This window comes from Python bivittatus, unplaced genomic scaffold (assembly GCF_059951505.1).
Source record: "Python bivittatus isolate LINGU-HERP-01145 unplaced genomic scaffold, Pbiv_v1 ctg000100_np1212, whole genome shotgun sequence".
NCBI lineage: Eukaryota > Metazoa > Chordata > Lepidosauria > Squamata > Pythonidae > Python > Python bivittatus.
In genome coordinates, this window is record NW_028277038.1 from 7,192,536 (window position 1) to 7,220,348 (window position 27,813).

At 43.4% G+C, this 27,813-nt stretch overlaps 3 protein-coding genes across 3 annotated transcripts; 2 read left to right on the forward strand and 1 right to left on the reverse strand.

Moving 5' to 3' along the window:
- The first annotated feature begins 5,168 nt into the window (after positions 1 to 5,168).
- Positions 5,169 to 8,906, forward strand: GSC2 (goosecoid homeobox 2). The gene is made up of 3 exons (XM_025171337.2): positions 5,169 to 5,466; positions 7,284 to 7,534; positions 8,753 to 8,906. Exons 1-3 carry the CDS (start codon positions 5,169 to 5,171, stop codon positions 8,855 to 8,857), a joined length of 654 nt encoding a protein of 217 aa, XP_025027105.2. The 3' UTR covers positions 8,858 to 8,906.
- Positions 8,907 to 11,792: 2,886 nt separating this feature from the next.
- ESS2 (ess-2 spliceosome associated protein) lies at positions 11,793 to 26,229 on the forward strand. The gene is made up of 10 exons (XM_007435462.3): positions 11,793 to 12,037; positions 13,356 to 13,524; positions 14,628 to 14,723; positions 15,659 to 15,828; positions 16,525 to 16,645; positions 17,550 to 17,683; positions 18,250 to 18,352; positions 18,919 to 19,028; positions 21,635 to 21,750; positions 22,156 to 26,229. The coding sequence occupies exons 1-10, from the start codon at positions 11,882 to 11,884 to the stop codon at positions 22,439 to 22,441; spliced, it is 1,461 nt and encodes a 486-aa protein (XP_007435524.1). The 5' UTR covers positions 11,793 to 11,881; the 3' UTR covers positions 22,442 to 26,229.
- A 155-nt stretch (positions 26,230 to 26,384) lies between these two features.
- Positions 26,385 to 27,552, reverse strand: LOC148216586 (testis-specific serine/threonine-protein kinase 1-like). The gene has a single exon (XM_088135391.1). The coding sequence runs from the start codon at positions 27,550 to 27,552 to the stop codon at positions 26,389 to 26,391; it is 1,164 nt and encodes a 387-aa protein (XP_087991517.1). The 3' UTR covers positions 26,385 to 26,388.
- Between the last annotated feature and the right edge of the window lie 261 nt (positions 27,553 to 27,813).

The following is a 27,813-nucleotide window of genomic DNA, read 5'->3' on the forward strand; positions in this document are numbered from 1 at the left end:
CGTACAACACGCTAGGTAGGACTACCAGAACTGGATTGCAGAATGCCACAGGGCCACTAATTGGCCAGAAAAACTACTGTCCTCTCTAACCCTTGGTGGTCATTTTTCAGCTCAGATACAGTCAGCCTAAGCAAAAGTCAAGGCAAACAAACACGTGACAGATGTAGCATGTTGTGTGCACAGGTCAACGTTTCATGGGCCATTCATGGGCCACACAAGTCTCGTTGGACGCTGGAGTCAAACTCAGTGGTGTTCTCACATCAGCGGCACCTCATCAAGTAAACTCCGATGTGTGAAAGTTTCCTTGGAAGAAATATCTTTGCTTTTAACTTGGTTATTTTTTTCTTGGGTCATTTCCATTAGATATATAGATATGCAGGAAAGGAGGGTCTGGTTACCGATTTTCCAGGAACTAATCGGAGAATCTTTGCAGGATCTATCTACATGCACAGACCTAACAGGGATCAACTTGCAAATCCTAGTTAAATAACCCAATTACTCTAGTTTGGACCGACTGCAGTTTTCAAACACACTCCGTGACCCCCTCTCTAAAATGTCAAAATCCGTATCAGTTGGGTTTTTAAAGTTTCAGACAGCACTTTGAAAATCAAAAGGCTTCGGCTAACTGTTGTACCTGGATGGTGAGATATTTCTAGAAAACCTGAGCAGCTCACCACCTCTGGCTTCACACCTTACCCAAAGCCATCATGTGCTTAACCATGGTTTACCGAAGCAGCAGCAACCAGTTGATCCCAAGTTCAAACGTATCCACCCTCCCACACCTACACACACACACACACACACACACACACACACACAATGGCTTAGCCTTTAGAGCAGGGTTCCTCAACCTCAGCAACTTTAAGATGGGTAGACTTCAACTCCCAGAATTCTGGGAGTTGAAGTCTACCCATCTTAAAGTTGCTGAGGTTGAGGAACCCTGCTTTAGAGGGGAGAACCAGGTCTGGTCTGCTTTTAAATGACATATTCCCTCTGTCAGTGTTGGATCACAATGCCCATCCTTCACAGCCTCCATGGACATCTTTGCTGGAATAAACAAAAAACCAGCGTTGGATAGAGATGGTTTTACTGCTCCAGGCTGTCTGCACAGGTTGGGGGAGGAAGGTGGGAATCCAACCTCTAAATTCACTTTTAACAAATGAATAGCTAAAGCAGATTAACTCCCCCCCTCTTCTCTCTCTGTGTGGTTAATCCTCATAATGGTTTTAGAATCTCTTTACCCAATAAGAGAACGATAAAAGCGCTTTTTCAATTCTCTCCATCCATATCTCTCCATTGTCTCTCCCATGTCTATACATTTTTCCTCGCTTCCACTTTCCTTGTTTTATTTTCCTCTTTCTTCTTCTTCTTCTTTAAAAGATGGAATGGCCCAGGGAGATCCTTATCTCAGTAAACACACATCAATACGTCCCTTCTCCCCCCCACCCCCAGGAACCTGGGTACAAAGCAGCCCTAGCTGATTCGGATTTGATTACTGGCCCTTATCAAAACTCCTCTTTCTGAAATCTGGGTCTTAAATCCCATAATTCTTTGATAAAAGAAGCATTACCAGTCTATTTTTCCAAAGTGAAAGGTGTGGGGAAAATCAAAGAAAGCAATCAGTGCAGAGACTAAGAGGCTAAATGCACGGGGCCGTACGGTTAGATAGGTGGGAACGCAAAAGGAGCTTTGTTGAATAGGGTCTCTGTGCGTGTCGCAGTCATGGTGACCGTGGAAGAATTGATCGGCTTCAGGTTGGAGGTCTGCCGCTCTCACTCCCTGCCCTGCAGCAACTTTTGGTGTGTACGGGAGCATGGAGAGGAAATGGGATCTAGGAAGCCATCCAGCCCGTGCCTTTGAAGGAAATCAGTCTCTTGACCACCCCTCGGATCAGTTTGCTTCTGGGTACAAATCTGTCCGAAGGAGAGCTCAACATCTTCTGAGGAGTCTGCTTCCCTGGGAAACTGCTTAGAATGGTGTTTCTTAAACGTTTGGTTTTCAGGACCCCTCCCCACTTTTCAAAATTAGGGAGGACCCCCAAAGAGCTTTTGTTTGTAGGGGTTATATTGATTTATACATATATTGTGACTGCCCCAAGGTCACCCAGTTGGCTTCTTGCCTCTGATGGGACTAGAACTCACGGTCTCCTGGTTTCTAGCCTGGTACCTTAACCACTACCCTAAACTAGCTCTCTGATAGAGAGCTCCTGCTTCTCAAGATGGTTTGATGGGATTTTGATATTAGTATTGTTTTTCAACATAGCCTGGCAACTCATTTTGATTTTGCAGACCCCGGAGAGGGTTTCGAGGGTCCTCCAGGGGCCCTAGGACCACACTTAAAAAAAAAAACTGGCTTAGAGGAAATCTTCACCTGGAGCTTGTTAGAATATACTTGCTCTTGCCACCTAAAGTGATCAGTTTGGTTCCTAGGCTCTAGTGAAAGAATAGGCTGGGACCTAGCTATGTCAAGATGTTTGGGACCAGCTCCCATCAGTCTGCAAAGTCTATGACAAGAAGCTGTGAGTCTTCTTGCCACAAAGATCTTGAAAATTAGAGTTGGGTTGCTCTGGAGCTGGAGAAAACACATGTTCTCCACCATCTCAGAGACACATGGGGTTCATTTCTTCTACTAGGCCATTGTTTGCTTACCGAATATACCATCATTCGCTGGTTTCCATCCACCCGTATCCCTAATTTAAAACTCAAGTGGCTAGACAGTCTGCTAAACCAAACCAAGTAAACTTCATCATGACTTGTGTGTAACAACTTGTCAGATTCATTTGGCTTTGTGCTGGGAGGTTAAGAGCCAGAATCCAAACATGGGGTGTCAGCAGATATTTAGGGAGGGGGAATAGGAGTTTTAAGGGGTAAAATGGATTCCTTAAACTTATGCAAAGCTTAAGACATTCCATTTGGCCTTTTAAAATATCCCTTACCAATTTTTTTTTTAAAAATGGTGGTCCCAAAGCTCTGAGAGAGTTTTCTGGAAGTCACAGAAGAATGTTGGTGGGCCTGATGGGTTCATGGTGCTGTGTCCTGTGCACCTTGGTGTAACAGCATGCGAACTCAGCTAGGGACATCTGCAGGGAGGTCTCAAAAAGTCAAGATGGTGGCTTCAGTTGTGTAATCAGAGCCCTGCCTCTGTTTTTCACATGCCAAGCATCTGTGACACACTTAAACAGGGGAATGAGGCTTTGACTCCATGGGGGCATCGGCTGTCATCTTGACTGCCCCGCAGATGCCCGAGTTCACTGTCTGAGAAGCTCACTGCATTTTGGCATAGTCATTTGGTGCCAACGTGTCCCAAAGATTGTCCTACCCCTGTAAACACACCAGCAATAGGATCGGTATTAACTGTTGTTGTATTTTAAACACCTGTTTCTTTTTTCTTTTAAATAATTTTGCAGAGGCCATATGCTCACTAACATCATCGTTGACATCACTGTACATCATTGTAAACCATCAGATTGCTTGTTTCCTTTTGCCTTACCATGTTGTGTAAACCCAGCTCTTAAGGTTTGTGGGCTAGAACAACAGGTGAACCCAGCCCCTTGTGTTTTAGTCTGCAAACATGGTGAGCCATGATGGGTGAATCCAGCCAAACCAGGCTAAAGGAGCAAACCACGGTCAGCACGATAAATTAATCCAGCCAGACCTCGCTCAATAAGCTAGACATAGTTAAGTAAGCCATGGCATGAGTTCAGAACTGTAGACAAATCCTAATGTGAATGACGTAGCAAACTCTTGCTTTAATTTAATTGTACAAGTGATCTTTCGGTAGCATAATGAAAATCCGTGGTAGGGATCCATCACTGCTAAGCTCTGCTGACTCATACTTGTTCAGGCGGAAGAGTTCCTCTGTCCATTTTTTCTGTTTCCTTAATGTAAATCCATTCATCCATTCATCTAACTCTCTATGTATCTGTCCAACCATCCATGTGTGTTTTTATCCATCTATCCATCTGTTTGTTAATCCATCTGTCCATCCATCTATCTCTTTGTTAATCTATCTATCCATGAATCCATCCATTCTTCCCTCCTTCCCCATCCATCCATTTATTAATCTATCTATCCATCTATCTATCCATGCATCCATCCATTCTTCCCTCCCCATCCATCCATTTTTCTATCCCTCTCTCTCTATCTCTCTAAACTAGAGTTGGTTGGTAAATGAAGATTCCTTTCTCCTCCCATCTCCCTAAGGGCCTCCCAGACCTACACTCTTAGTAACATAAACTGGAATCCCTAGTCAGCCGTAATGTCCCATTTAGAGAGTTTCCTGTTAATTATATGAAAAACAGAAATCAGTGGATTGATGCCCCATCAGAGACACTGAAACTTTCCAACTTTCGCCTGGGCTCCAAGTCACCCATACATTGACTTTCAAGAAAAATCTTCAGCCTTGCAAGAGTTCTTGGCTGCTGCTGTTATTGTTGGTTTCTCTTGTAAAGCTAAATTCACTTATCCCATTCCCCCCACTATCCCCCACCCATCTCCGTCCTTATATTGTGCAATATGACAGTTGTTTCCTTTGATGAGAAGGCTTTCCTGTCGTCAAAGAAAAAGGATAATTTGCTTTTCCTCTTCTTCTTCTTCTTCTTTTTTTTCAAGGAGCTAATCCTCCTGGGCCATTTCTGGGCCTGAGAAACAGCTTTTCTCTCCCCCCACTCCGAAGACAAGCCTCGCCATACAATGGACATCATAAACTGACTCCAACCTGCACTTGAGATTGAGAAATCAGATTTCCACCCAGTCATTCCTGCAGGATTAGCTAAATCTTAGATCCACACTAACCCTTCACAAAGCTGTCAAGATTAGTCTGAATTTATTTTATTCCAGCTTTTGGGGGGTGGAGTGATGTGGTTTCTTTCCAAGAAGGATTAGGGACAGAGAGGGGGGTCTATATATATTTACGATGCTCGTATAGAGGAACTAGATTATGGGGAGGCAGAGAAAGGGGGGGAGAAAGCAATGGCTGTAACTGTTCAAATAGTTGGCCACCAAACACAGGGCATGTGCCCGTTCTGATGGGCATTTCCCCCCCTCTTTCTCCCCCTTCCATTTTTGCAAGTTTACCAGTTGATGATAAATAGATCGCTTCCATAAAGCAGCGACCGACTGTCCGTACCTCTGAGGCTCTCCGCGTAGCTGAGATCCCCGGGCAGAAGGATGTCAGCAGAACCTGCTCCAGCCGCTGAGCTGGAGAAGACCACCCACAAGAAGCCCTATTCCTTCACCATCGAGAGCATCCTGTCGGGCGCCGCCGAGAACAGACCCCCCGTCCTTTTTCCCTTCTGTTTCCGAGGGATTTGGGACCATGAGCCAAAAGGGCTGTGCCTTTGGGGGAACCTGGGCGCTCTCCCCGAGGAAGAAGAAACAGACGAGCTGGAGAGAGCTGGGTTGTGTAGCTGTTGCTGCTGTTCTCGGGGCGGCGCTCACATGTGGCAAGACAGTGCCAACTGGCTTGGTAAGGATTCCTGTCGGAGAATGGGGTGCAAAAAGACTTGTGGGGGGTGTGTGTGGGGGCTCCCATTGGGGCCAGCTCCTTCCAGCATCACTTTATGGAGAACCAGGACCCCAGGGTCAAAATCTGTCTTGTAGTTTCCTAAAAGTTTTTGTCTGTTCCAAAGATTTCTGTTTCTTTACTTCATTCAATAGAATTTCCTTGGGTTTGTGTGTGCGTGCGTGTGTGTGTGTGTGTGTGTTAAACTGGCTTTATTGTTTCAAGGTGGGGGGGAATGAAAGGGTTGCTGGGTTGTGTCTCTGCTTCATTTCTTGGCACCCAGCTGTAGCCTCCCTGGTTTCCTGTGGGGAATTCAGACATGTGGGGAAACCAAGGAGGCTTCAGGAAAGACGATGGGACAGCGAAGGACAAGAGATTGACCGGACCCCACCTGTTCTCTCAGAACTAAGGTAAGTGCCAGAACTGAACACCCATGAGTATTTTATGGAGACTTTTGGGGAGGGGGTGTTGTGGAGTACAAAACCAATTCTTTCTCCATCCAATGAAGGAAGAACAGTTGAGGGGAAAAAAACCACAGAAATGGCACAGGAAGAAATCACTGTGTTTTGTTCTAGAGAACACCCTGACTTGGTATTATCTAGCCCAGGCTAGGTCAAGATTTTTAAACTACAGTTTGTTGAGCAAGCCGAAGGGTCTGGTGCAGACAGAAAGCTAAGCCACACTTTACATCAAACATACTTCACATTAAGCAAGAAATACATCAAACAAGCGATGTGCAAATTCAGACAGTTGCGCATTCATTTTTCTGAGCACAGAAACCGCTGCAGTGAAAATGGCACCATTTACACATAATAAGGAGATATTAGCAGGTTTGGAGGGATGAACCTAATGGGTGACATTTATCACCCTGGGAAGCATTTAGCTCACAACCTTCTTCCGAGATTTACAAGCTGATCTCGCTCACATCCCTATCTTGTTCATTCCTATTTTAATCCATCTCTGTTATAATAGGAACTTTGTGTTATAATAGAACCACAGAGTTAGAAGAAACTCTGCTTCATCTATGGCTGGAGACAACTCTTAAAGGTCTCTAGCCATCCGGTACTTAAAGGGTTCTAACACAGGGAAATGTATTATACATAAATCAGTTAGACCTGGTTCAAACATTCTGTAAAATCCTGGTTTGTAGAATCCCAGCTTTGGATTGGATGGGTTTATGCAACACATGAAGCTAGAAACTATACCTTACAAACCACATTGGTTTTGAGAGATGTACAAACCAGGTTTTCCATCTTTAAAATGGTTCAGGTGGCTAACCGAATGACCCAGGAAAAATAACACTCTTAACCCGGTTACCGAGTTCAACCATTTCTGGGTTTGCCCTCTTCACTGAAATTGCCAAATGGATGGGATACACATTAATCTCCCCTTCCCAACCCTAACCAAGGTGAACATTCACAAAACTTTGGCTGATGTGTGAATAACAACCACGAGGTCGTTGAAGGACTTGGTTACGTGCCTCGCAAACTCAGCCAGCTAATTTCTAACCTGTTACATTTGGAAAATTGGGGTACAAGGGAGTGTACAGCCTAGCCAAGAGGAAAGTATTATATTTCGGATGAAGTAAAAGCAACTTTCTTTCTTGAGCTGGGGAGAAGGCCACGCTCAGTAGATAAGCAGAGAAAAGCATCTCTCTTGAGCTGGGGAGAAGACCACCCTCAGCGGATAAGCTGATGGCCATATCTTCCCACCCTTGGGACTAACAGACTGGATCACGGCTTCTCTGGAGGCCAACCCAACACCTTGCATTTTCCTTTTAGCTGACACCAGGTATGCCTGGCCCATGCGGCTGTTCCACCCCACGGGCAGGCCATGCAGGAATCACCGCGGGAGCCCGAGTGAGCTGCAAACCTTCCACCAGATCCAGCGACGGACTCGGCGGCATCGTACCATCTTCACGGAGGACCAGCTCCAGGCCCTGGAGGCCCTTTTCCATAAGAATCAATATCCGGATGTCATCACCAGGGAGCACTTAGCCAGCCGGATCCACCTGAAAGAAGAGAGAGTCGAGGTGGGTTTCTGGGGGTGATAAAGAGCAGGACTGAAGGGGAGGGAATGGAAGGGGTTGAGTCAGAAGACCTCCAAGGTCCCTTCCAACCCAATGATTCTGTGAGGCATGAATTCAGAGGCAGAGTTGTTCAGAAGCCTTCCAGAAGACCAGGTCAGGGATCAAGGGCTTTACATTACAAGTCAATTTTGGGGAGGTTAAAGTGCCCTACGTTGAATTGGGGGCATTAAAGGGCACCAAGCTGTCATGTTGTTTGGATCTGGCCCTCGGCATCGTATGGATTCACCCCTGCTGGTTAAGAAACCCAGTTGATCACTTAGGAGGTTGTGAAAACCGAAGTCATAATGGCTTACCCCCCCCAAATCACCAAGCTGTCATCTTTAACAAACCAGGGCTTAGCAACTTGTTTGAACCCGCTGGAATGATGAAGGATGCTGAAAAACATCTGTTTTCTTTGCACTGTGAATCATTTTCTATACTTCTCAACTTTTATATTCCTCTATCTCCTTTTTTTCCCTGCCTCTCCTCCTCCCTCTGCCCCAGGGAAAAGACCCCCTTCTCTCTGATTGCGAGGAATTTTAACCTTAGGACTGAGTTCCCACATTCTGAGGAGCCTGTCTGTTGAACCATGGTTTGCTGAACCACTGGGTTCACGCAACATCCTAAACCCAAACTAAATGAAAGCTTCATGCAACCTGTCAACCCACACAATGGGTTGACATTCATTTCCAAGCAACTATATTTCACATGCTGGATAGGGCTGTTTGTGATTAATTATGATTAAAGCATATTTTAGGGTCTGGCAAAAAATAACATTATAGCAAGAAACCATCCGTTTAAGGAAGAGTTGGTAAAAGTGGACAGGGCATTGCTGATCTGTTGGGAGAAGAAATGGATATTCTGTTCTCAGTATTTGTGGTTAAAAAAAAAACAGAGTTCCTAGTGAATGACTGGAAAAAGTTCATAGGGTCTTACAAATTTTGCACCCTATTAAAAACCACCCATCGTTCATTAAGATCCATAAGGATGACCGTACTGATTAAAAATTTACACCCCTTTATATGGTTCTACTCTGTTCTGATGTTTTATGCGGATGTCATGCCACATAAAAAAGAACAGCGTTGGACGGGGGGGTAACAATTAAATTAAAAATAAATTTAAGTGTGTTTAAATATGATAAATAAAATAAAATAATGTCCTTCTTCCGTTGTAAACCCACAGGTTTGGTTTAAAAACCGCAGAGCCAAGTGGAGGCATCAGAAAAGGACTTCGGCTTCATCGCTCATCCTTCCAGGCGCCAAGATTTCTTCCGAGGAGAATTGCTAATGGACAGGTCAAGAGCTGGTTGAGTTGAACGTGGCCAGCACTGGAGCTTGCAAGCCTAAATGATCAATACAGAAACAAACAATAGGCTGTCTGGGTTCATGTATCCCACTGATAATCAGGATTAATCAATTCATTAATCGGGATTGATCAGACAACCCACATCAGGCTGTGTTCACTCAATACCCTGAGTCCTGATCTACCAGTAATAGCTGGGTTCTCTCTGATATGAACAGGGTCTCTCAGCAGGATCCCTGAACCCAGCCAACTATGGTTTATTCAACAAACGACAGCTAAACAGACTGTGGCTTAATGCAACGTGCCAATGTGATCCATAACGCCCGACGTTTGCAAAAGCTTGAAATCTGATTTATTCCCTCTGCTGTAGGCGGGTGCTAGCTCTGTTGCGGATGGAGCATCCTTAAATTAGGATTCACTGCCCGGTCGGCCTGATAGAGTTTCTTTGCTAGCCAGCCCCGATGCCCAGAGTAGGATTTTCAGCCTGAAATGTTTTACCAAGTCAGCGTTTCAGTCTAGCATTTCTGGCAATGTGATGTATCCTTGTTTTTATTTGCTTCCAGCCCGGATCTAAAAACAGAAACTCCATCAAGACGCACAACTGTAAATAAAAATAAAGCAAAATGAAACACAGACTTTGTTTGTGTTTTCCTTTTTTATTAGGAAAAGCAATTTCTCTGTTTTGGGGGGAGGATCATGATCAGGGAAAGAAACTGAAAACTCCCGTCCTGCAAACATCTGCCTAGAGAGAGATGGGGCGCAAATCCCAACGTTCCTAAATACAGAAAACAGGGATAAACTTGCCTATTTTCCAACCAATCCTCTTTTCAAAATCCTGTCCCTGCTCGCTGCCCCCTTTCCCATCCAATCAACATGTTTCTAGTGTCAGAATCGACCCAATATAAAAACGGCCTTTTACCAGCTCAGAAGCTTCAAATCGTTCAATGGCTAATTCCAGGTTCCATTATCATGTGCTTTGTCCCCAGGTGCTTTGGACTACAGCCCCCATCTTCCCTGCCTCCTGGGTTCATGCTGAGCGGGACTGATGCTGTAGTCCAAAACAGCCTAAAGCAAGGGGAAATTTGGGATCTGATCATGGCTTAATTTGGCAGCCTGGACTTTCTTCTATTCGCCCTGGCTTTTCTCAAAAGAAAGTCTTGCTCTTTCAAATACAGATCTTTTGGGATGGAGAGGGATATAAAGATAGATATCTATATATAAATATATCTATATTTATATATAGATATAGATATCTATATATAGATATCTATATTTATATATATCTATATTTATATATAGATATAGATATCTATATATAGATATCTATATTTATATATAGATATCGATATCTATCTTTATATCCCTATCCATCCCAAAAGATCTGTTTTTGAAAGAGCAAGAATTTCTTATATATATATATACATTTTTATTTAAAAATAAAAAAGTATTATATTTTATTTTTAAATAAAAATGTGTGTATATATATATATATATATATATATATATATATATTTGTATATATGTATATATATGTACATACGTGTATACACACACAGAGTATATATGTGTGTATACACACACACGCAGAGTATATACATACACACACAGGTGTACACACACACACACACACACACACACACACATACAAACATATAAATATAAGATCCTGGTTTCCTGTGCTAGGAAAAATAAACTGATGATGATTGCATTTTTATCCTGATATTTGATCAAGGCTGATGCTTTATAGCAACCTGGGTGCCTAGCGAAACGGTCCTCGTTCTGCAGGCAAGAAGCAGAAAAAGCCTTTGCGCGATGCCCTGAATTACGAACCGCCCAGTGACAATTGAGCCGAGCGCGCTACGAATCCACCGCCCTCCCCACGAGGTAGCCATTTCTAAAAACAAAACCAAACCCTGATCAGCCTTTAAGAAAAGAGAACACAGCAGAACCAAGCGAAAAAAGGAAAGAGGAAAGCAGTGCCGCGACAAGGCAAATGACACATATGTCTTTATTATTTATATATATACTTATATTTATTACAGTGTATTAGAAGCCATATATATATATAATCGATCATAATAAATATGATTTCATAGGTAATAAAATTGTATTTATATAATTATTAATAAATATAGTGTCTGCAGAAAACATGACCTCCACTTTGGTAGTGGTCTCTCCGAGTCTGGAGACCCCCAGCTAAAAGTCAGTCATTTACCGTTTTGGGGGCTGGGGGTGCTGCCAAGGAGAAGGCTGGGTGGGGCTCGGGGTAGGGCAGCCTGGGGAAACCCAGGGGTACGTCCACCTCTGGAGCGGAGGGGCTCACTGGATCAGTTGGGCTGGGTCTGTCTGCGTGAGGCAAGCCTACCGCGCAGGGTTGTTGTGGATAAAATGAGAGAGACCCCCCCTCCCCGCCCCCAATCCATTCCTGTACACCACCCTGGACTCCCAATGCAAGAATAAATATAGAATGCAAGGTACTACAGCAACAGTTTGCCCTGAGACTACTGATCCCATAATCCTAAACATGCAACCCATTTTGCAAAGAGGGGTAATGGTGGGAGAGGCGCCTCTCCCCGCCTTTCAAATACCCACCTGGCTTTTTATGGGGAATTGGAGGGGCTGAGGCCGAGAGTCCAGCTGAACGACGACCCCGCAGTGTAGGCTCGGCTCGATCGTTCCCCAGGCACTCTCACCTTCCCGCCCCGCCACCTTGGCTCCCACGCTGACGCTCCAACAGAACCCGAATTCGTCACGCGCTGCCCCCTTAACTTACCTCTACGACGCGGCTCGCGTGACGTCTTTCTTCGGGAGGAGGCGGTTCCGCGCTCGGCTGTCAATCCCGGCAGGCTGGGGGCGTGCGCTTGGCGCGTAAGGCATGCTGGGGCGGTGCAGGGGACGCACGTCCGGTTTCTTTCCGGAAGTGGGAGTATTTCCGGAAGTTGGAGGCTGTGTTCGCCGAGGCCTTGCTGCGTTGCCCCGGGAGACGGGGGAGGCGATTGGTGGGGTGAAATGGAGCCGCCGGGGACCCCGGCGGGGTCCGGCACTTCGGCCCAGGCGCTGGTGCCCGTCCAGGCCGAGACTTCCGCCGTAGCTGTGCCGCAGGAGGCTCCCCAGGAAGCCCCCAAGTGCCGCAAGAGGGTCCTGGACGAGGACGCCTACATTCAGGTGAGTGGATGAGGCCGAGCAGGGCTTCGGGAGACTCGGCTGCCCATCGCCTCTCAGCCCCCGAGCGCTTTCCTGCGTGGTTGGGGGCCCAGCGCTCTCTTCCTCCCCCGGCCTACCTCGCAGGGTCGTTGGGTGGAGGCGGGGGGAGGAGGAGGAGGAGGAGGAGGGGAAAAAAATAAAAATATATTTTTTAAAAAAAGTATTGCACTCCATCCCTTTCATCTCTTATCCAAATCTATAGTTTACTAAAGTGTCCTAGCTTTACAAATTGTTATTCCAATTTTTAGTGTTTTTTTAATTATTGAAGCAGCATAAGCCTCTGTTTTAAGAGCTCTGGGTCATTTCTTGATCACGTTTTCCTGATTGTTCTTAGGGCATTTAAGAGCAATCAAAAAACAAGACAAAACCCATCCTCAAGAACAAAATAGTACCAAACTCAAGAAAACTAAAAAGAATAGTTACTGTAAAAAATCGCCCAGTTGCTCTGGGTTGAGCAGCATGTAAATTTAATAAATAAATCCACTTAAACGTTAAAAGGACTGGGTGAGTGGATAGGTTTTTACTCATATCTTAAATTGAAACAAGGAGCTGGCTTGCTAACATTTGTCCTTAACGTTTGTACCTGAACATATTTTAGTTTTGTAATGACTTTTATTTTGGAGTCTGTCTTCCTCCAAAAGAAAATCTTGGATTTCCACTGAGGATGGGGAAGGAAGTAGGCATATTAATGTGGAGGTTGTAAAATGACTGAGAAACCAAGCTTTAAGATAATCCCTTTTCCTGAAATGTAAATGTTTGAATATTTATTTCTTTAATGTAATGTTTATAATCCTGCTTTTCAACAAGAAATCCCAAGGAAGTATACTTTCTGTTTTTCACCATGATGGTTGTACAAGCCATGGTGGCTTTATTTGCACAGCGATAAAACAAAAATATTAGAAATCAGTAGCTGAGTTTGCACCCTGCCCTGTGGGGTAACTAAACAAACCACCTTATGTCTTGGCTTAATGCATAAAGTGAGCCAATACTGGGGTACAGTAACAAATGGAAGAGCGACGGTGGGGCACTTTTCTGTGTTTTTATATAAACTGGGCATTCTCTTAGATGAGTGCATGTCTGTTAAATTCAAGGTCAAGCATTGTGCATAAAGTTTCCTTTGTTACAGAAGTAGTTTCTTGAATAGCTTGTGAGATACAGTGAAAAGTTGATAGGCTTGTATCAGAAGATAACAGTTCAGAATCCTGCAATCCAAATGTCTGTTGCTTTAAATCTTAATTGGGTGGGAAACATTATATTGGTTCTTGTGAATGTTTCGCAGAGTCTGGAGAAAATCATCCAGCGGGACTTTTTCCCTGATGTTGAGAAGCTCCGTGCTCAGAAGGAATATTTGGAGGCTGAAGAAAGTGGTGATCTGGAGAAGATGAGACAGATAGCCATCAAGTTTGGCTCCTCGTTGGGCAAATCTTCCAGAGACACTCCTGCGCCTTGTAAATATGAGTGCCTGATTGATTGATTGATTGATTGATTGATTATGCCATCAAGTCATTTTCATCTCCTAGTGACCACATAGATGATTTTCTCCATGACCATCTGTCCCTAACCTGACCCTTCAGCTCTTCCAGCGGTGCACCCATTGCCCCTGTAACTGGGTCAATCCCCCTTGCTGCTGGTCATCCTCTTCTTCTCTTTCCTTCCACCTTTCCCAGCATGAGTGCCTAATAGGTGGCATTCATGCACAGTGCAGAGACTGAACATATTACACCATCATTGTTCTTAATGATGTGAAGAGAATGTTTGTATAAAAGCACCAAATCAACCCTGTAATACTGTTCCTGATGCATGATTTTGCATAGCAAGAATCAACTTTCCTCATTCTGTGGGCCTTCCAGAGTTCTGCCTACATGGCTATTTTAGTTATCTCAGGACACCTGGAAGGTATCAAGTAAGGGGAAAATTGATCTAGGCTGACTAGAAATAGTAGGCCAGGATTTCACAGTCTTGTTTTCTATTTCAGAAATACTCAATCACTACCAATAATGGCCAGTGCTAAAGCATAGCTGGGATGTATCAAAAGGGCCCTGGTTCAACTCCAGTTAATACAGGTTCATGGAGCAAATAATATGGAGTGTAGAAGAATAGAGGAGACAGCTATTGCCATATGGTGGTCAATGTACTGGACTAGGATTGGGGAGATCCAGGTTTAAGCCCAATGCATTTCTTGAGCTCCTGAAAAAAAGGCAGAATATAAATTTAACAAAAATTAAACAGTCAGTCCTGAACAATGGCAATCCATAGTGTGATCTCTCACAAATCAGCTTTGCATATAATCTTTCTTTTAGGGAGACATTGGCGTTTGAAGACACTGGCAGATACATGGTTTATTACCAATTTATTGGATTGTTACCTTGATTTTTCATCAAGAAACAAAAGTGGGCCCCATAATTCCCCTACTAGCTTTAGCCCCATAACCTCGTTAGGTTGATTAGGCTCAGTGAGATTGAGTGTTTCAGATTTTTCAATGGGGATTTGAAGCTTCAGAACAATAGTTTTCTGTATTTTGTAAATCTGTATTTTATGTTCCTTGGGACAGACGTCACCCCAGCAACCTTTGAAACCCCTGAAGTTCATCCTGGTGATTCTTCCGTGTTGAGTAAGCCCAAGTTCACAGTGAAATCTCTAGATGAAGGTAAGCAACTCTATTATGCTTATTTGGTGTACGGCCCTTTGGGTTTGACCCCGAGTGGGCTGTGAAGTGATTACTTCTTGTATCTCTAAGGATTAAACTGGGAAAGGTCTGCAGTGATAGAATCGTAGGGTTGGAAATGGCCCTTTAGAACTTGAAGCCCAACCATCTGCTGCTTCATGTAGATGTACTGTGGTCTACGTAAAATGGCCTTTACGTAGACTCCTCTAGTGAAGGGATTCCCACCGCCTCCTGCAGTCATAGCTTCTGTTCTCAAGCTGCTTTTAGCCTTAAGAAATTTGGCTTACGCTTCAACCTAACTTTCGAACACTGACATCAGTGGAACTGATCCAGTGCAGAGGATTTTGGTGAGCAAGATAAGGGAGGATTCCCCACCTCTTTATTTAAAAATGAGGTGGTGAGGAACAAGTTCATCTGCTGTATTCTGTGAGCTAAACCATGGAGACTGATGTGAAGTTATCGACACTTCTAGTATAGTCTAAAACTGGCTAGTAGAACAAGGAGAGACTTGACCAAAAGCAACCCACAAATTCTCTTTCTTTATAAATGTGTGATGCTAAGTCTTGGGAAGTCATGGCTTTTTTCTCCCTTGTACTTTTCCTTGATCTCATTGAAATGAGGGTAGCCCATCTCAGTTCTGCTGTTAGGTTACAATTGTACTTTTTTCCTGTCACCACCGCCTAGAACAGTGTTTCTCAACCTTGGCCGCTTGAAGATGTGTGGACTTCAACTCCCAGAATCCCCCAGCCAGCATGGCTGGCTGGGGAATTCTGGGAGTTGAAGTCCACACATCTTCAAGCGGCCAAGGTTGAGAAACACTGGCCTAGAACATCTGATCTTTCAAAGAACAGGGACTGCATAAGAAAGTGTGTCTGTTTTTTTTTTTTTTTTTTAGTTGCATTCCTCTTTTCTTTCAGGAGAAGTGGAGGAGGAAGAAAACAAAGATGCCTTGCCCTGTTTGGACAAATTCTTGGCCAAACACACCAGTGAGGATAATGCTTCCTTCGAGCAGATCATGGAAGTGGCCAAAGAGAAGGAGAAAGTACGGCATTCTTGGCTTTATGAAGCTGAAGAGGCATTTGCCCAGGTAAGCAGCAGCTTCTCTTTGTAGTGGTTTGGGGCTCTGGGTGGAAGGATTGCTTCTCCCTTGGTCCAAGAAACCAGTTTTTTTTTTTTTTTATGTTCCTCACTTTGGAAAGAAGACAGTAATGATGATTAGTGCTATGTCATTCCTCCTCAGAAGTGGAGGGTTTTAGGTTCTATTCCCCTTCAGAACGTTGGTGAGCTACAGTTTCATTCTATATAACGGGCAGCCTGTGGCCTCCTGCCCTTTGGTGCAGTTGCCAGACACCCTGCTTACACAACTGAATGCTCTGCAACTGAAAACAGGATTGACGTATTTTTTTTCCAAAGTTGAAAAAAAAAATCCATTTTGTTCCAAAACCCCAGGCGATTTTCAGTTCAACCCACATGCCCAGTAAAGCAACAAGTACGTTGCATCATTGTGCTTTGCGCGATTAAAACATTGGGCAACAAAAAGTCACGTGCAATTACCTTTGTGAAGCAAAGTAAAATCACACTGGGGTAGGAGGCCCCTGAAGATTTCCTTGCTTGACCGAATTGTGAACAGGATATACTGGCTTGAGTTCTGCAGAGGAAAAGCTGGAGATGCCTGAAATGCTAAAATATTAATTTACTCCTAGAGACACTGCAGGATCACTGGGCATACATCTTCCCTTCTGCCAATGCTTGCAGCTGACTGTGTTTTTCTATTCCATTTCAGCGGCATCAGGAACAGCTAGCTCTTCCGTCGCTGGAGGAGCAGCAGGCCCTGGGGAGTGGCAAAGCTGGGGTGGAGACGTGGGAATACAAGGCAAAGAATTCCCTCATGTATTATCCACCAGGTGAGGCAGTTGTGCTCCTTCTGACAAGGTCTGATTGCTGTAAAAAGGGAAGCTGGATAACGATAGGTTTTTTTTTCCTGCCAAGCTCACATTTGTTTCTCCTTGTTAGACTGGTACCTGCTTTTGACTTTTCTTAAAAGCAGGATTGAGGGTCAAGCACGGGGCATCATCTCTTTGTCGCTCTCCACTCCTTCGTTTTGATACTTGGTGTTTTCACATTTTGAAACGGCAAAAGAATTTTTTTCCCTTCTTTTGAATCTCTCTCCTGCAGAGACTGTTCTGTCTTATCTGCCTTGTTTCTCTCAGTCTGGGAAAAGAAGCGGGAGAGACAGGACAGGAGAAAGCAAGCTTCTTTTGATCCTTTTGCTTTGTGGGTGATTAAGGCCTCTTCGATGGGTTGAGGTTTTCTTGCTCTTTGCTAATGTCTGTGCCCTTTCTCTGGAAAAAAGAGCCAGGAATCCATGCTGAATTCCCAATTTCCAGGCTTGTCTTCTCTCCAAGGTCTAGTGCTCCAGTGTTTTCCCCATTAATTTGTAGGTTGATGTGCTTTAATTATAAAAACGTTTAGAAATCATTCTTGTGTGAGTAAAGGATGTGGGTTGACCAAAGTGGATCTTCTCTCACATCCTCTCAAGTTTTAAAACCTTTCTCAGAATTGGGAATTATGTGTTATTGTTACTGCTTTATGCAGTAATTGGGGGCATGATTAAGATGTCCTATTAAGACTGGAGAAATTGATCCTCAGTCCTGGATTTTTTTGATTCAGACTTCTACTTCACTTCTTTGAGCTGACCTCTTCTTCCTGAAGTACCCTTTTCCTTTTGAATCTAGGCATGACAAAACTGCCACCAGTCTCGTCTTTGATTGTGAGCCTTGTTGATATTAAAGCGCTGTGTCTTTTCAGGAGTCCCTGATGAGGACGATGTGTTTAAAAAGCCACGTGAGGTTGTTCACAGAAACACCCGCTTCTTGAAGGATCCGTTTAGCCAAGCAGTAAGCAAGACCCAACTTCAGCAAGCAGCAGCCCTCAACGCTCAGGTGGGAGCATAACATTTTCCGTATCCGTTTCATTTAAGACGGTCTGTTCCTATTGTGCTTGGCAAGCTGGCAAGCAAATTCAAGTGAATCAAACAAGAAACAATGGCTAGAACAGAAAGAAAGAAAGCAGAACTTCTGAACTTTCTTATTTTAGCTGGGGAAAAATGATGGTTCCTCTTCTTTAATTCCTTTTACCAAAACATGTTTTTAAAAAAACAAAAAACAGTCCAGGCCTTTTCAGCCAATGTTGCAGGATGTCATGCTGTGCTTTTAAAACACTGTGATTACAGGCAGTCCCCAGTTTAAGAATGAGCTCCGTTCCCAAGGTCCATCCTTAAGTCGAATTTGTATGTAAGCTGGAACAGTCTTATTGTGTTATATTGTATAAGTAGTGTGGTGAATGAATGAACTCAAACCATTGTGTACGTAACTGGAATCATTCTGTATTTAGCTGGAATTTGGCTACAAAAGTCTCCATTCCTAACTGTGAATCGTCCTTAAACTGGGCGTTCTTAACCCGGGGATTCCCTGCATGGCTAAGCATTATTTCTTCTCTTTAATTCTAGTACAAACAAGGCAAAGTGGGGCCTGATGGGAAGGAACTTATTCCCCAGGAATCTCCAAAGGTAAACGGATATGGATTTGTGGCTACGCCTTCCCCTGCTCCTGGTAAGAAAGAAAATCCCTTTTATTGTGTGTGTGTGTGTGTGTGTGTGTTTAAAGCAACACAAAGCAAATGTGTGGTTCAGCCAGGGCTATTTTGTTTGCTAGTGTGACTTTCCTCCGAGTTGCGGTGTGCGTGCACCATGAGAAAAATGCCGGTTTAGAAGTATTCAGATAAGGACTTAATACAGTGGGAAAAGGAGAACATAGTCAAGTTCGAAAATAAGTAGTAGTAAACTACATAAATTTATATCGTTGTCTTTTGATCCATGGTGTGCTAAATACATACATACCTAAATACAGGGTATACTTTAGAGAACCTGCGTTTAAGCTCTGGTTCTTTCTGATTGTTATTTTTCACTCTCTTTTGTATCTATATAAAAACAAATGTGTCGTTTTTAATTTTGGGGGGATTCCGTGTCTTCTGTTTTGTAAAGATGTCCCTTCCAGCTGATTCTCCTATCAGAGATCTCTCACCCCAAATATTTGAGTCAAGCGTGCTCGTGTTCAAGTGGCGAACCAGCGGTCTGCTGACCCGTCAAGTAGACTGATTTACCAATGTATCTTTCTAGGTGTGAATGACTCCCCTCTTATGACCTGGGGTGAGATAGAAAGCACCCCTTTGCGGTTAGAAGGGTCCGATACACCATATGTGGACAGGACACCGGGACCAGCCTTCAAGGTATTTAAAGCATCCAATCTGGGTCTATCCCCTCTATGCTACGTAAACAAATTGGGTGAAATAGTATCAAATGTTGTGCCAGATCCAAAAGTTGTCTCTCTCCTGATTTATCCTTCCCCGACCTAATGTCCTTTAGCCTGACCATATACGAAGGTATTTTTGCAATTGAAAGAGATTACTTCCTTGTGTAGGTGAATTTGTTACATCGAGTGAGTAGCTTAAGGTTGCCCAGTGAGTTTGTGGTTCAGCTGGGTTTGGGACTTACAGTTTTTCTCTGTTGCTGCCCCTGCCTCTGGAACGCCACCCCCAAGAGTGGCACCCACTCTCCTGGGGCTCTGGAAAGCCCTTAAAACCGGGCTGTGTTCCCAGGCCGGGGTTTAATGCGTTTATCGATGCATTGTGGGGCCATTGTGGTTTATCTTTTTCAGTTGTCTTAATCTGGGCTGGGTGGTTAAGCATGCTTAATTGTTTTTAATCCTTTTTGTTGTTCTGGATTTTGAAAGCTGCCCAAAGTCTAATAGTGGGTGACAATAACAAAATTTAATTAATAATAGTAATAATAAAAATATAATAATAATAAATTAATTACAGTCAGTGACCTTATTTACTGTAAGGCGTCTAAGCAGCCCTCAGTAATTTTAACTAGTGGCATATTTCTCTTTTTTTCCCAGTAATGTTATTAAAGATTATATAAAACAGGTAAATCTAATACAAGAATCTAATACAAAAATCCATTAAAAGAAAAAAAATGATATTAAGAAAGTGCAGAAAGAAAGAATCCCCCCCAAAAAAGATAAGAAACTTCCCCTTTCATCCCCAGCAAGTATATTCAATAATAACAACTTATCACTGTCTCTTAAAATACTACCAAATACATCTTCATTCTGTACTTCACCCCATTTTCTGGAGACCCATCTCAAAATCCCCAACTCTCCTTATTAATCAACAAAAGGTGTAAAAATTAACAGATACAGTTAACAACCTAAGTATTTAGTCCCCCTTTCCATTTAAACATAATCCTCCTAATCCCTTTCTTAATGATCAAAATCTAATCCCAATTAACATTATAGAAAAATAAAAGCTGTTAAACATTACCAGAAATAATAATCCCTTGTTTATATACCAAAAATAGTAACATAGATATTACAAACTAACCCATTACACCCAATTGAACATTTTAAAAAAAAAAACCTATCCGGTCAAAGTATCCATTAAACATCACCAGAGATAGCAACCTATTATTTAACCATAATCAAATAAACCAGTTTTGTATTTTTTCTTCTTCCTCCCAAGTATCCTTAAATCCTGTAGATAAACTTCTAACATCTGCTTTCTTTTGCTATCCTTGTCTCTTCTCTCGAAATCCGTGCCATCTTTATCAAAGTCCATTTGTAATTTCTGTGTAGCCCCTTCAGTAAGTCTCTTATATTCCAATTTAAACAGATAATCCACATCCTTCTTTGATACATTATTTGTATATTTTTTTGATTCTTAAATGATCATCCAATTCCATTTGTAAATCCAGTATTTCCATCTCTTTTTTGCGGATTATGATTTTTATGTCCACCTTAATGTCCATTTCCATTTTATTCAAAGGCACTTGTTCCTCTTCGACAACATCTTTTGGCTCCAATATAGAGTTATATAGCCCAAGCACTTCTTGAGCCAACTTATAAAACATTTCCTTTAAAGTAGCCATCCCGTGCCCTCTAGGGGTTAACCTTCAAAGCTTTGTTATCAGGTCAAAATATAAACGTGAAATGTTTTCCCGCATGAGAGGATCTTTTTAATTAACTTCCAAGTCTTTCTTTAAATCGATTCCATCTGAATCCTTAGCATTTCAAAACTTTCCAAAAAGACAACACTATAGTCCCCCTTTTGTTATATATTGCAAAAAATAGAGATCTTACAAAGCTAGAAACACAGTTTTCTTTCTTTTTAAATGGTTTTAAGAGAGACTCACCCAGCGAATGCCCAACTTGCAGTTCCGAAGGTTTTTCAATCTTAAACAATAAAAAAAATGAAACTCGGAGATGATTAAAAAGATGAGGTTTGGTTGAATTTTGAGTCCATGAAAAGGCTACCTTAATGGCTCAGAGCATGATGAAACTCGCGACTCCCAGCTGATCGTAAGCGACCGCAAAAATGTCGGTTTCTGTGGTTGACTCACACAAAGAACCCCCAACAACAAAAAATAACCAGCTATCCGGAGTGCATGAGAGTGATCTCAAGATCTCTCTTTGATCCAGAGAGAATTATCAGCAGTCTGGATCCCACATCCAGCTGCCTTTTGGCTGCAGTGTCTCCCACAGAGCACGGGACATCAATTCACCACTCCTCCCCGGAAGTGACTACCTAGAGCGCATTTATGTCTCGATAAACCATGAAATAAATAGTTGAGCTGGTGCAGCAGCTGACACTTAGGTGCTCTGATTTGGATGGCGCTTTGTCAAAGCGTTTGGAAAATAGGTTCTGGAGCTGCGCTAGACGTACTTATTGGTATGTCTCTCACAGCAAGTGAGAAAGGTGTGAGGTGGATTAAGCTACAGTTGGAAGGATCAGTCTCAGAAATGCACTGGTAGTCCAATCATCTGGTATTTTCACAGATCCTGGAACCTGGGCGCCGAGAGAGGCTTGGGCTGAAGATGGCCAATGAGGCAGCTGCTAAAAACAGAGCCAAGAAGCAAGAAGCCTTGAGGAGGGTCACCGAGAACCTTGCCAGGTGAGAGATCCGTAAAGGTGGAAATAAAACGGGCTGAAGAATTTGAAGCTAACAAGTGTCTCAACCCCTGTTAGATATTCAGCCTCTGGAATGGCCATTGAGTTCTAGGCTCAAACCAAGGTAGCTGTTCTGCATGGTATCCCAGGATGAAATTCTTGGAAATATCCAGTCCAGCAAAAAAAACCCAAAACACCTTAGTTTTCTCTAACACAATCACACCCAGTCCCTCCAGCCCTTTCTCATAAGTTGCTCCTGATCTTGGTCCCCCTGCTCTGGAGGTGTTCCAGTTTCTCAGTCTTCCTTAAACTGCCGCGTCCAGAACTGGATGCAGTCTCCTAGACATGGACTGACCGACACTTAACAGAGCCTCTCGTCTGAGCTCCTTAATTTTTTTCCCCCTTCCAGCCTCACTCCAAAAGGGCTAAGCCCGGCCATGTCTCCCGCCTTGCAGCGCCTAGTGAACCGGACTGCTAGCAAGTTCACTGACAAAGCTCTGCGAGCCAGTTACACCCCGTCCCCTGCACACCTGGGAACCCCCGGCTACAAGACGCCCTCCGGCGGACTGCAGACGCCCACGGTCACCCCAACCCCCAGGACGCTCTCTCAAACCCCAGTCGCTCAGGATCCCGCCTCCATTACGGACAATCTGCTGCAACTCCCCAAAAGACGTAAAGCGTCGGACTTCTTTTGACCTTGTCCTCTTGTGTGTGTGTGTGGGCGGGGGCTTGGCAGTGCCCCGCTATATCAATGCTGCTGAAGAAACACACCCACCGTTGACCAAAAGCAACAGGAGAAGTTTGCTTGGGTTCAGGATAGTTTCTGCCTTATAGTGCTGAGTTGCCCTAGCTCTTTATAGGAGGTGAGGAGTAGCAGGTGGAGAGCAATCCTTTGAGTTGAACATTCCCTCTTGTAAATCTCTGGATCGGTTGCACAGGAAGAGGAAGACAGTAGCCAAAATTGCTTGCACAGCACCAGCCTTTTGGATGCAGTTTCCTTTTTGCCTTGGGGTGCTCTCCTCTTAATTTATTAAAGACAGGTTTAACCTAAAGGCCTGGCAGAAATTTGCATTGTGGTGCGGCTCTGGCGCCCCTCGTCGTGAGATGAAAAACTCAGGAAGAGCTAGCTTCCAGGTGGGGCGTTGTGTTGCTGCCTTGGCATCTCAGTGGCCTGGCACGGTTGGCAAGGTGTCTGCACCTGGTTAAGCTTGGCAGCACGTCCTCGCCTTAGAGACTGACTAAAGGTATGGTATGTTTCTCTTGGCCTGGGAGCTGAGAAAGGTTTTTGCTTCACAGGAAGCAAAAATAATTGATATTCTTCCATTCTTCTCCTACAGAGATCCTGAGAGGCTTGCTTATTTGTAGAAAGTAGGCTAGCTCGGATTTCTAAAGCTTATGGGCTCATAAAACTTGGATTGGATCCAGTTGATCAGGTCTAACTTAATCTCGCTTTGAGCAGCCCTGCCGGTGGTCTCCTGTACTTTGGATCCGGTCCAGCATAAACCCAAAAGCACATGCAGAGCTGGGCAAGGTTTTGAAAGCCTGTTAACAAAACTTCAAAGCCAAAACAAAAATCTGAGAACGGGGCAGCAAAGATAAGAGTGACCCTTACTATAACTGGTGCCAGTGAAAGAACAAATTCTATGCTAAAAGCTCATTGTAGCAAGCTTGGTGAAGAACATGACAAGCTGAACATCTGGCAGATAGCATTGCCATTCAGCAGGAGACTGTACTTTGGCTTTGAGTGATTTGTTGCAGGCACGTAGTTATGCCCTTTGCAGCTTCCCTACTTGGTTAATGTGTCTGAAGCTTTTTTGCACCCGCAGCTTAAGAGTAACAGATTGAAATGACTTCCTGGATTGAAGGATTGAAAATAAAGGCCTAGGCATAAAGGCTTTAATATGCTCAATTTGGATGTTGCTGATTTTCTAGGTATGAGGGTGACTAATATGACACTGAATAAATATGACATTTTAGTTTTTTGAGTGGTTGATTTCCAGTGTTTCGCTCTAGTGGGCAAAGATCTCATGGCTGTCCTCTTTGGATACTGTCCATTATGATAGGAGAAGCAGGAGAGTGAATCGTGAGCCAGAGATGGAAATGGGTTTGGTAAGAGCTCACAGGTTCATTAATATAAAAATTAAAAGGGGAGCCAAGAAATATCCCTGCGCGACTCCTTTGTTGGAGTAGGTCCAATCAATACTCTGTCATTCGTACATCTAATCTGCATTGTTGTATTTTCATGGAAGCAGTTGGGTCTGAATTTCTGAGATCTCGCCTCAGACTTCCCCACTCGTGGCACACACACTCCTACAGTTAGGGTCTTGGATAGATCCAAGATCCAGGATAACCCATCTGTTTAAGTACAGGCTGATACAAATACATGGGAGCGAGTTCTAAGCTGAGTTTATACTGACAGTCACGCTTCCCTGTAGACAAATGGAAATACGATCTCCATGTCTATACTGGGTCTGGAAAAAGCAGGGAACCTTAGATCTTGATGTGTAGAGGAATAGAGCTGATACTCACATCTCTGCTACAAGGAGTTTATTATCGGCCCCTTGTCACTCCCAAATACTTTTTTAGCACGTTCTTGGGGTTGGTGGGTTGCTCCACCACGGCTCTTCTTAGGTTCAGATACTGAAATTGAATCAGCTGCTTAGGTACTTTTGAATTGTCCCACACGTTGCTCTTAGAGCTAGAAGCTAAGCTTTCCTCTAATTCATCAACTCTTTGGGTTAGACTCAGAAGACAACTCTGCATTTCTTGCTGAATGATCAGCATTCTCACGTTTCCAGAAAAGCGGCTGAATTCTGTGCTATAAGCAATTGCTGTTAGAAGTCACAAGATTCAGACCAAATCCAATTATGCTTGCAAATGTTTCTTTTATGAATGGGGCTTTCATATTGGATGCGTTGTATTTTAACTCTGGTTTTTTGATCTGTGACTGTATATTAATAATAAAGGAGCATAGAAACCCTGGCTGATTTCAGCTGGAAGATGATACTCCCCAGAGAGGCGGAAAAGCTACAACAGAATGGGAAGGGTGGGATAAAATGTGTTAAGTCATTATACATGTAAACGAATAGTTTTATTTTTTGAACTTGAGTGGTGAAAGCTAGGATTCTGGCCAAAGGGGTGCTGAAAAAGAGAAGGGGGAGTTTTCAGCATGTTAGGTCAACCTGAGAAGCTTAAGGGGGCAACTCCCTAACCTCCCTCAAAGCCGTAAGTTCTCTTTACAATTATGGTAATAGGCATGATTTAAAGTGAACAGCAGTTTTGCACCCCAACAGTTTTGCTGGAGTAGTGAGACCCTGTGATGCTTTTAAAGAAAGTGCTATTAACTCAGGGTAGCAATATACAAATCACCATTATCTATTGTTGGGCAAACTAAGCCTTGATTTTTGTAAAATTAAAAAAAAAAAAGCAGGAGAAGGATTAGCCTCCCATGTCTTCTACTGTCACGTTAAATGGGAACCATCTGGTGTTTTGTATTCTAAGATTCATGGAGAGTAAGATAGGAAGGAGGCACTTGAACCGCAATATGTAATCCTGCTGTACCCAGCTTCTGTTGTTATAGTCTGCTTGTCAGATGATAACTATTGGTGGTCTGTTAGAACAGTATTTATTTTGCCAACTGATGAAACCCGCTGAACTACAAATTGCAAATAGCATGTTGGCTGGGCTAAGGACCATTTCAGCCTAACATCTGTGAGATCATGAGTCATTTCACCGAAGGAATAGCTAAAAAAAAACAACAGTAAAGAAAATTGGTGGAAGAAAGCCCCATGCCCATCTAGATTGAAATATGGATCCACCAACATCTATGATCTAGCTGGTCATAGGAACCTAGTGGATGCTGTGTAGCATTCTTTGGGAAAAGAGCATTTTTTAGTTAGATGAGGTAGCTGTGACATAGTGCTAAACTTCCCCCATCAAAATACCTGAATCAGCTCAGTACTGGGGACATCAAGGGAACAGGACCATTGACGTCCTTTTCTGGTTAAAGTTTCTATGATGATAGTCAGGATAATGACACCAAACGATGCGGCTGTCTATCGATAGCTAGTGTTTTTGCATTGTTGTGGGATATTTCTAGTAGGACAACTAAGCCAAGTTGGAATGGCTTTTGTGGAGTTAACAGTCTTTTAGCTACCACCTGCTTTTTCCTTATCTTAAGTAAGGCCTGACCCTCCATCCTTTGAGAATTAGGATGGGTTTGTCACCCATTTCCTTGGCCTGGAGCTGCACATGAATCTTTGTAAGTAAATAAATGACGCTAGAGTGGGAGACCAGCTCTCCAGTTGTTGCTCAGCTTCTGTTTGCAGAGGCTTTTTTCAGAGGCTTCTAGGCTGGGTTTTTGGGTGGTTTAACTACATCTTCTTGCCTTCTGCATGTATGGGTAAGATTCATCAGTAGTTGCCAGTTACAGCCCAAGGTTTATCCATTTAAAAAATATTTAATAAAATGGCCTTTCACATACAGTAACCCTTTTTCAGTATCGTCTTTAGTTTCTGATAGCTTCTTCTGTTTGGCTCTTATCTTTACCCCACACACCACTTTCTCCAGTTGGTTACCTGGGCTACCTGTTACATGATGTTCTTGCTGATTTGGGGCAAGGGCATCTGTTGGTGGAACAACGTTAGAGGTTTGTTTCAAACACCTCTGCGATTTTCTCCACTTCGTCCTGCTTATCTCCTTCAGACACCTCCTCTACTTCTTCAACCACTTCCAGTCGGGGGGCGACGGCGGTGGCAGTGGCGGCGGTGGCTTGTTTAGACTCAGTTTTGTTCTGCTCCCCTTCTGATCTCTGCTCTGCCTTTTGCTCACCCGTAGTCCGTGAGCTTTCTCCATTTTTCCCAACAGAAGTTGTTGATAAAGCTCTAACTTTGCTGGACTGCATCCATATGTGACTTAAAACCTCTTCGATACGCAACCGTCGGGACACGTCGGGTTGAAGCATGCGATAAATAAGATCTTTACATTCAACGGTCAGATTTTTGGACTTGGGGAAATGCACCCTATGTTCTTTCTGCAACCGTAGCATTTTCCGGATGTTTGAATCATCATAAGGCATAGAACCACAGACCATGATGTATAGGATGACACCCAGACTCCACATGTCATAAATCTTGGGCTCATAAGGGATGCCTTGCAATACTTCAGGAGCTGCATAAGCAGCAGAACCACAGAAGGTTTTGCTATAAATAATTTTGCCATCGTCATCACGAACCAGGCGTTTAGCAAAGCCAAAGTCTGAAAGCTTGATGTGGTAATCTTTGTCTAGGAGAAGGTTTTCACATTTCAAATCACGATGCACTATGTCAGCATCGTGGCAGTACTTAATAGCGGCACACAGTTGACGGAACATCTTACGAGCGATGTCTTCGGGCATTGCCCCTTTAGACTTGATGAATTCTAGTAAGTCCCCTTGGACGCCAAGCTCCATCACAATGTACACTTTGCCATCTGAAGTTTCAAAGATCTCATACGTTTTTATGATAGAGCGGTGGTTCACTTTGGCTAAGATGTCTATTTCTCTTGGAAGAAACCTCTCCAAAAAATCAGGAGGTGCTTTCTTCCGGTCAATGATTTTTACAGCTACATCAAATTTCAGCCGTTCTGAGAAAGCAGATTTCACCTTTGCATAAGATCCCTCTCCTAAATTCCCTCCCATGATGTAGCCTCTTTTTTTAAGGATGGCAGCATCATCCATGATGCTGTAGGCCGTTGTTACGAGAAGTTCGGTCACATGGTTGACATATGCATTCAGCCACTTAGTGTGTGTTCCATGGTGTGTGGTCATCAGGAGATGGTCCAGTTCTTGCCATGGAAGCTCCTGGAGGCTGGTTGATATAGAACTTTGAGCATTGTTTAAAGGGTGCTGTTTCCATGTGATGTCATAAAGCTGGGAGAAGTATTGGTGAATTAATCTCTGTTGCTTGGACCCAGGTTACTTCCAAGGCAATGGCAAGAGCATTCTAGCTCAGCCTCATTGAGATAAATAATCTTTAAGTGTTAACAGATATTTTAAATAAGACCTCAGTCTATGCTTTTGTTTGTTTTT

Excerpts from the sequence above, each read along its gene's own strand:
- GSC2 (XM_025171337.2), top strand. The coding sequence starts at position 5,169 with ATGTCAGCAGAACCTGCTCCAGCCGCTGAGCTGGAGAAGACCACCCAC. Across the intron at positions 5,467-7,283 it reads AGACAGTGCCAACTGGCTTG|CTGACACCAGGTATGCCTGG; the intron begins GTAAGGATTCCT and ends TTTTCCTTTTAG. Across the intron at positions 7,535-8,752 it reads TGAAAGAAGAGAGAGTCGAG|GTTTGGTTTAAAAACCGCAG; the intron begins GTGGGTTTCTGG and ends GTAAACCCACAG.
- ESS2 (XM_007435462.3), top strand. The coding sequence starts at position 11,882 with ATGGAGCCGCCGGGGACCCCGGCGGGGTCCGGCACTTCGGCCCAGGCG. Across the intron at positions 15,829-16,524 it reads CTGAAGAGGCATTTGCCCAG|CGGCATCAGGAACAGCTAGC; the intron begins GTAAGCAGCAGC and ends ATTCCATTTCAG. Across the intron at positions 21,751-22,155 it reads GTCACCGAGAACCTTGCCAG|CCTCACTCCAAAAGGGCTAA; the intron begins GTGAGAGATCCG and ends TCCCCCTTCCAG.
- LOC148216586 (XM_088135391.1), bottom strand. The coding sequence starts at position 27,552 with ATGACCACACACCATGGAACACACACTAAGTGGCTGAATGCATATGTC.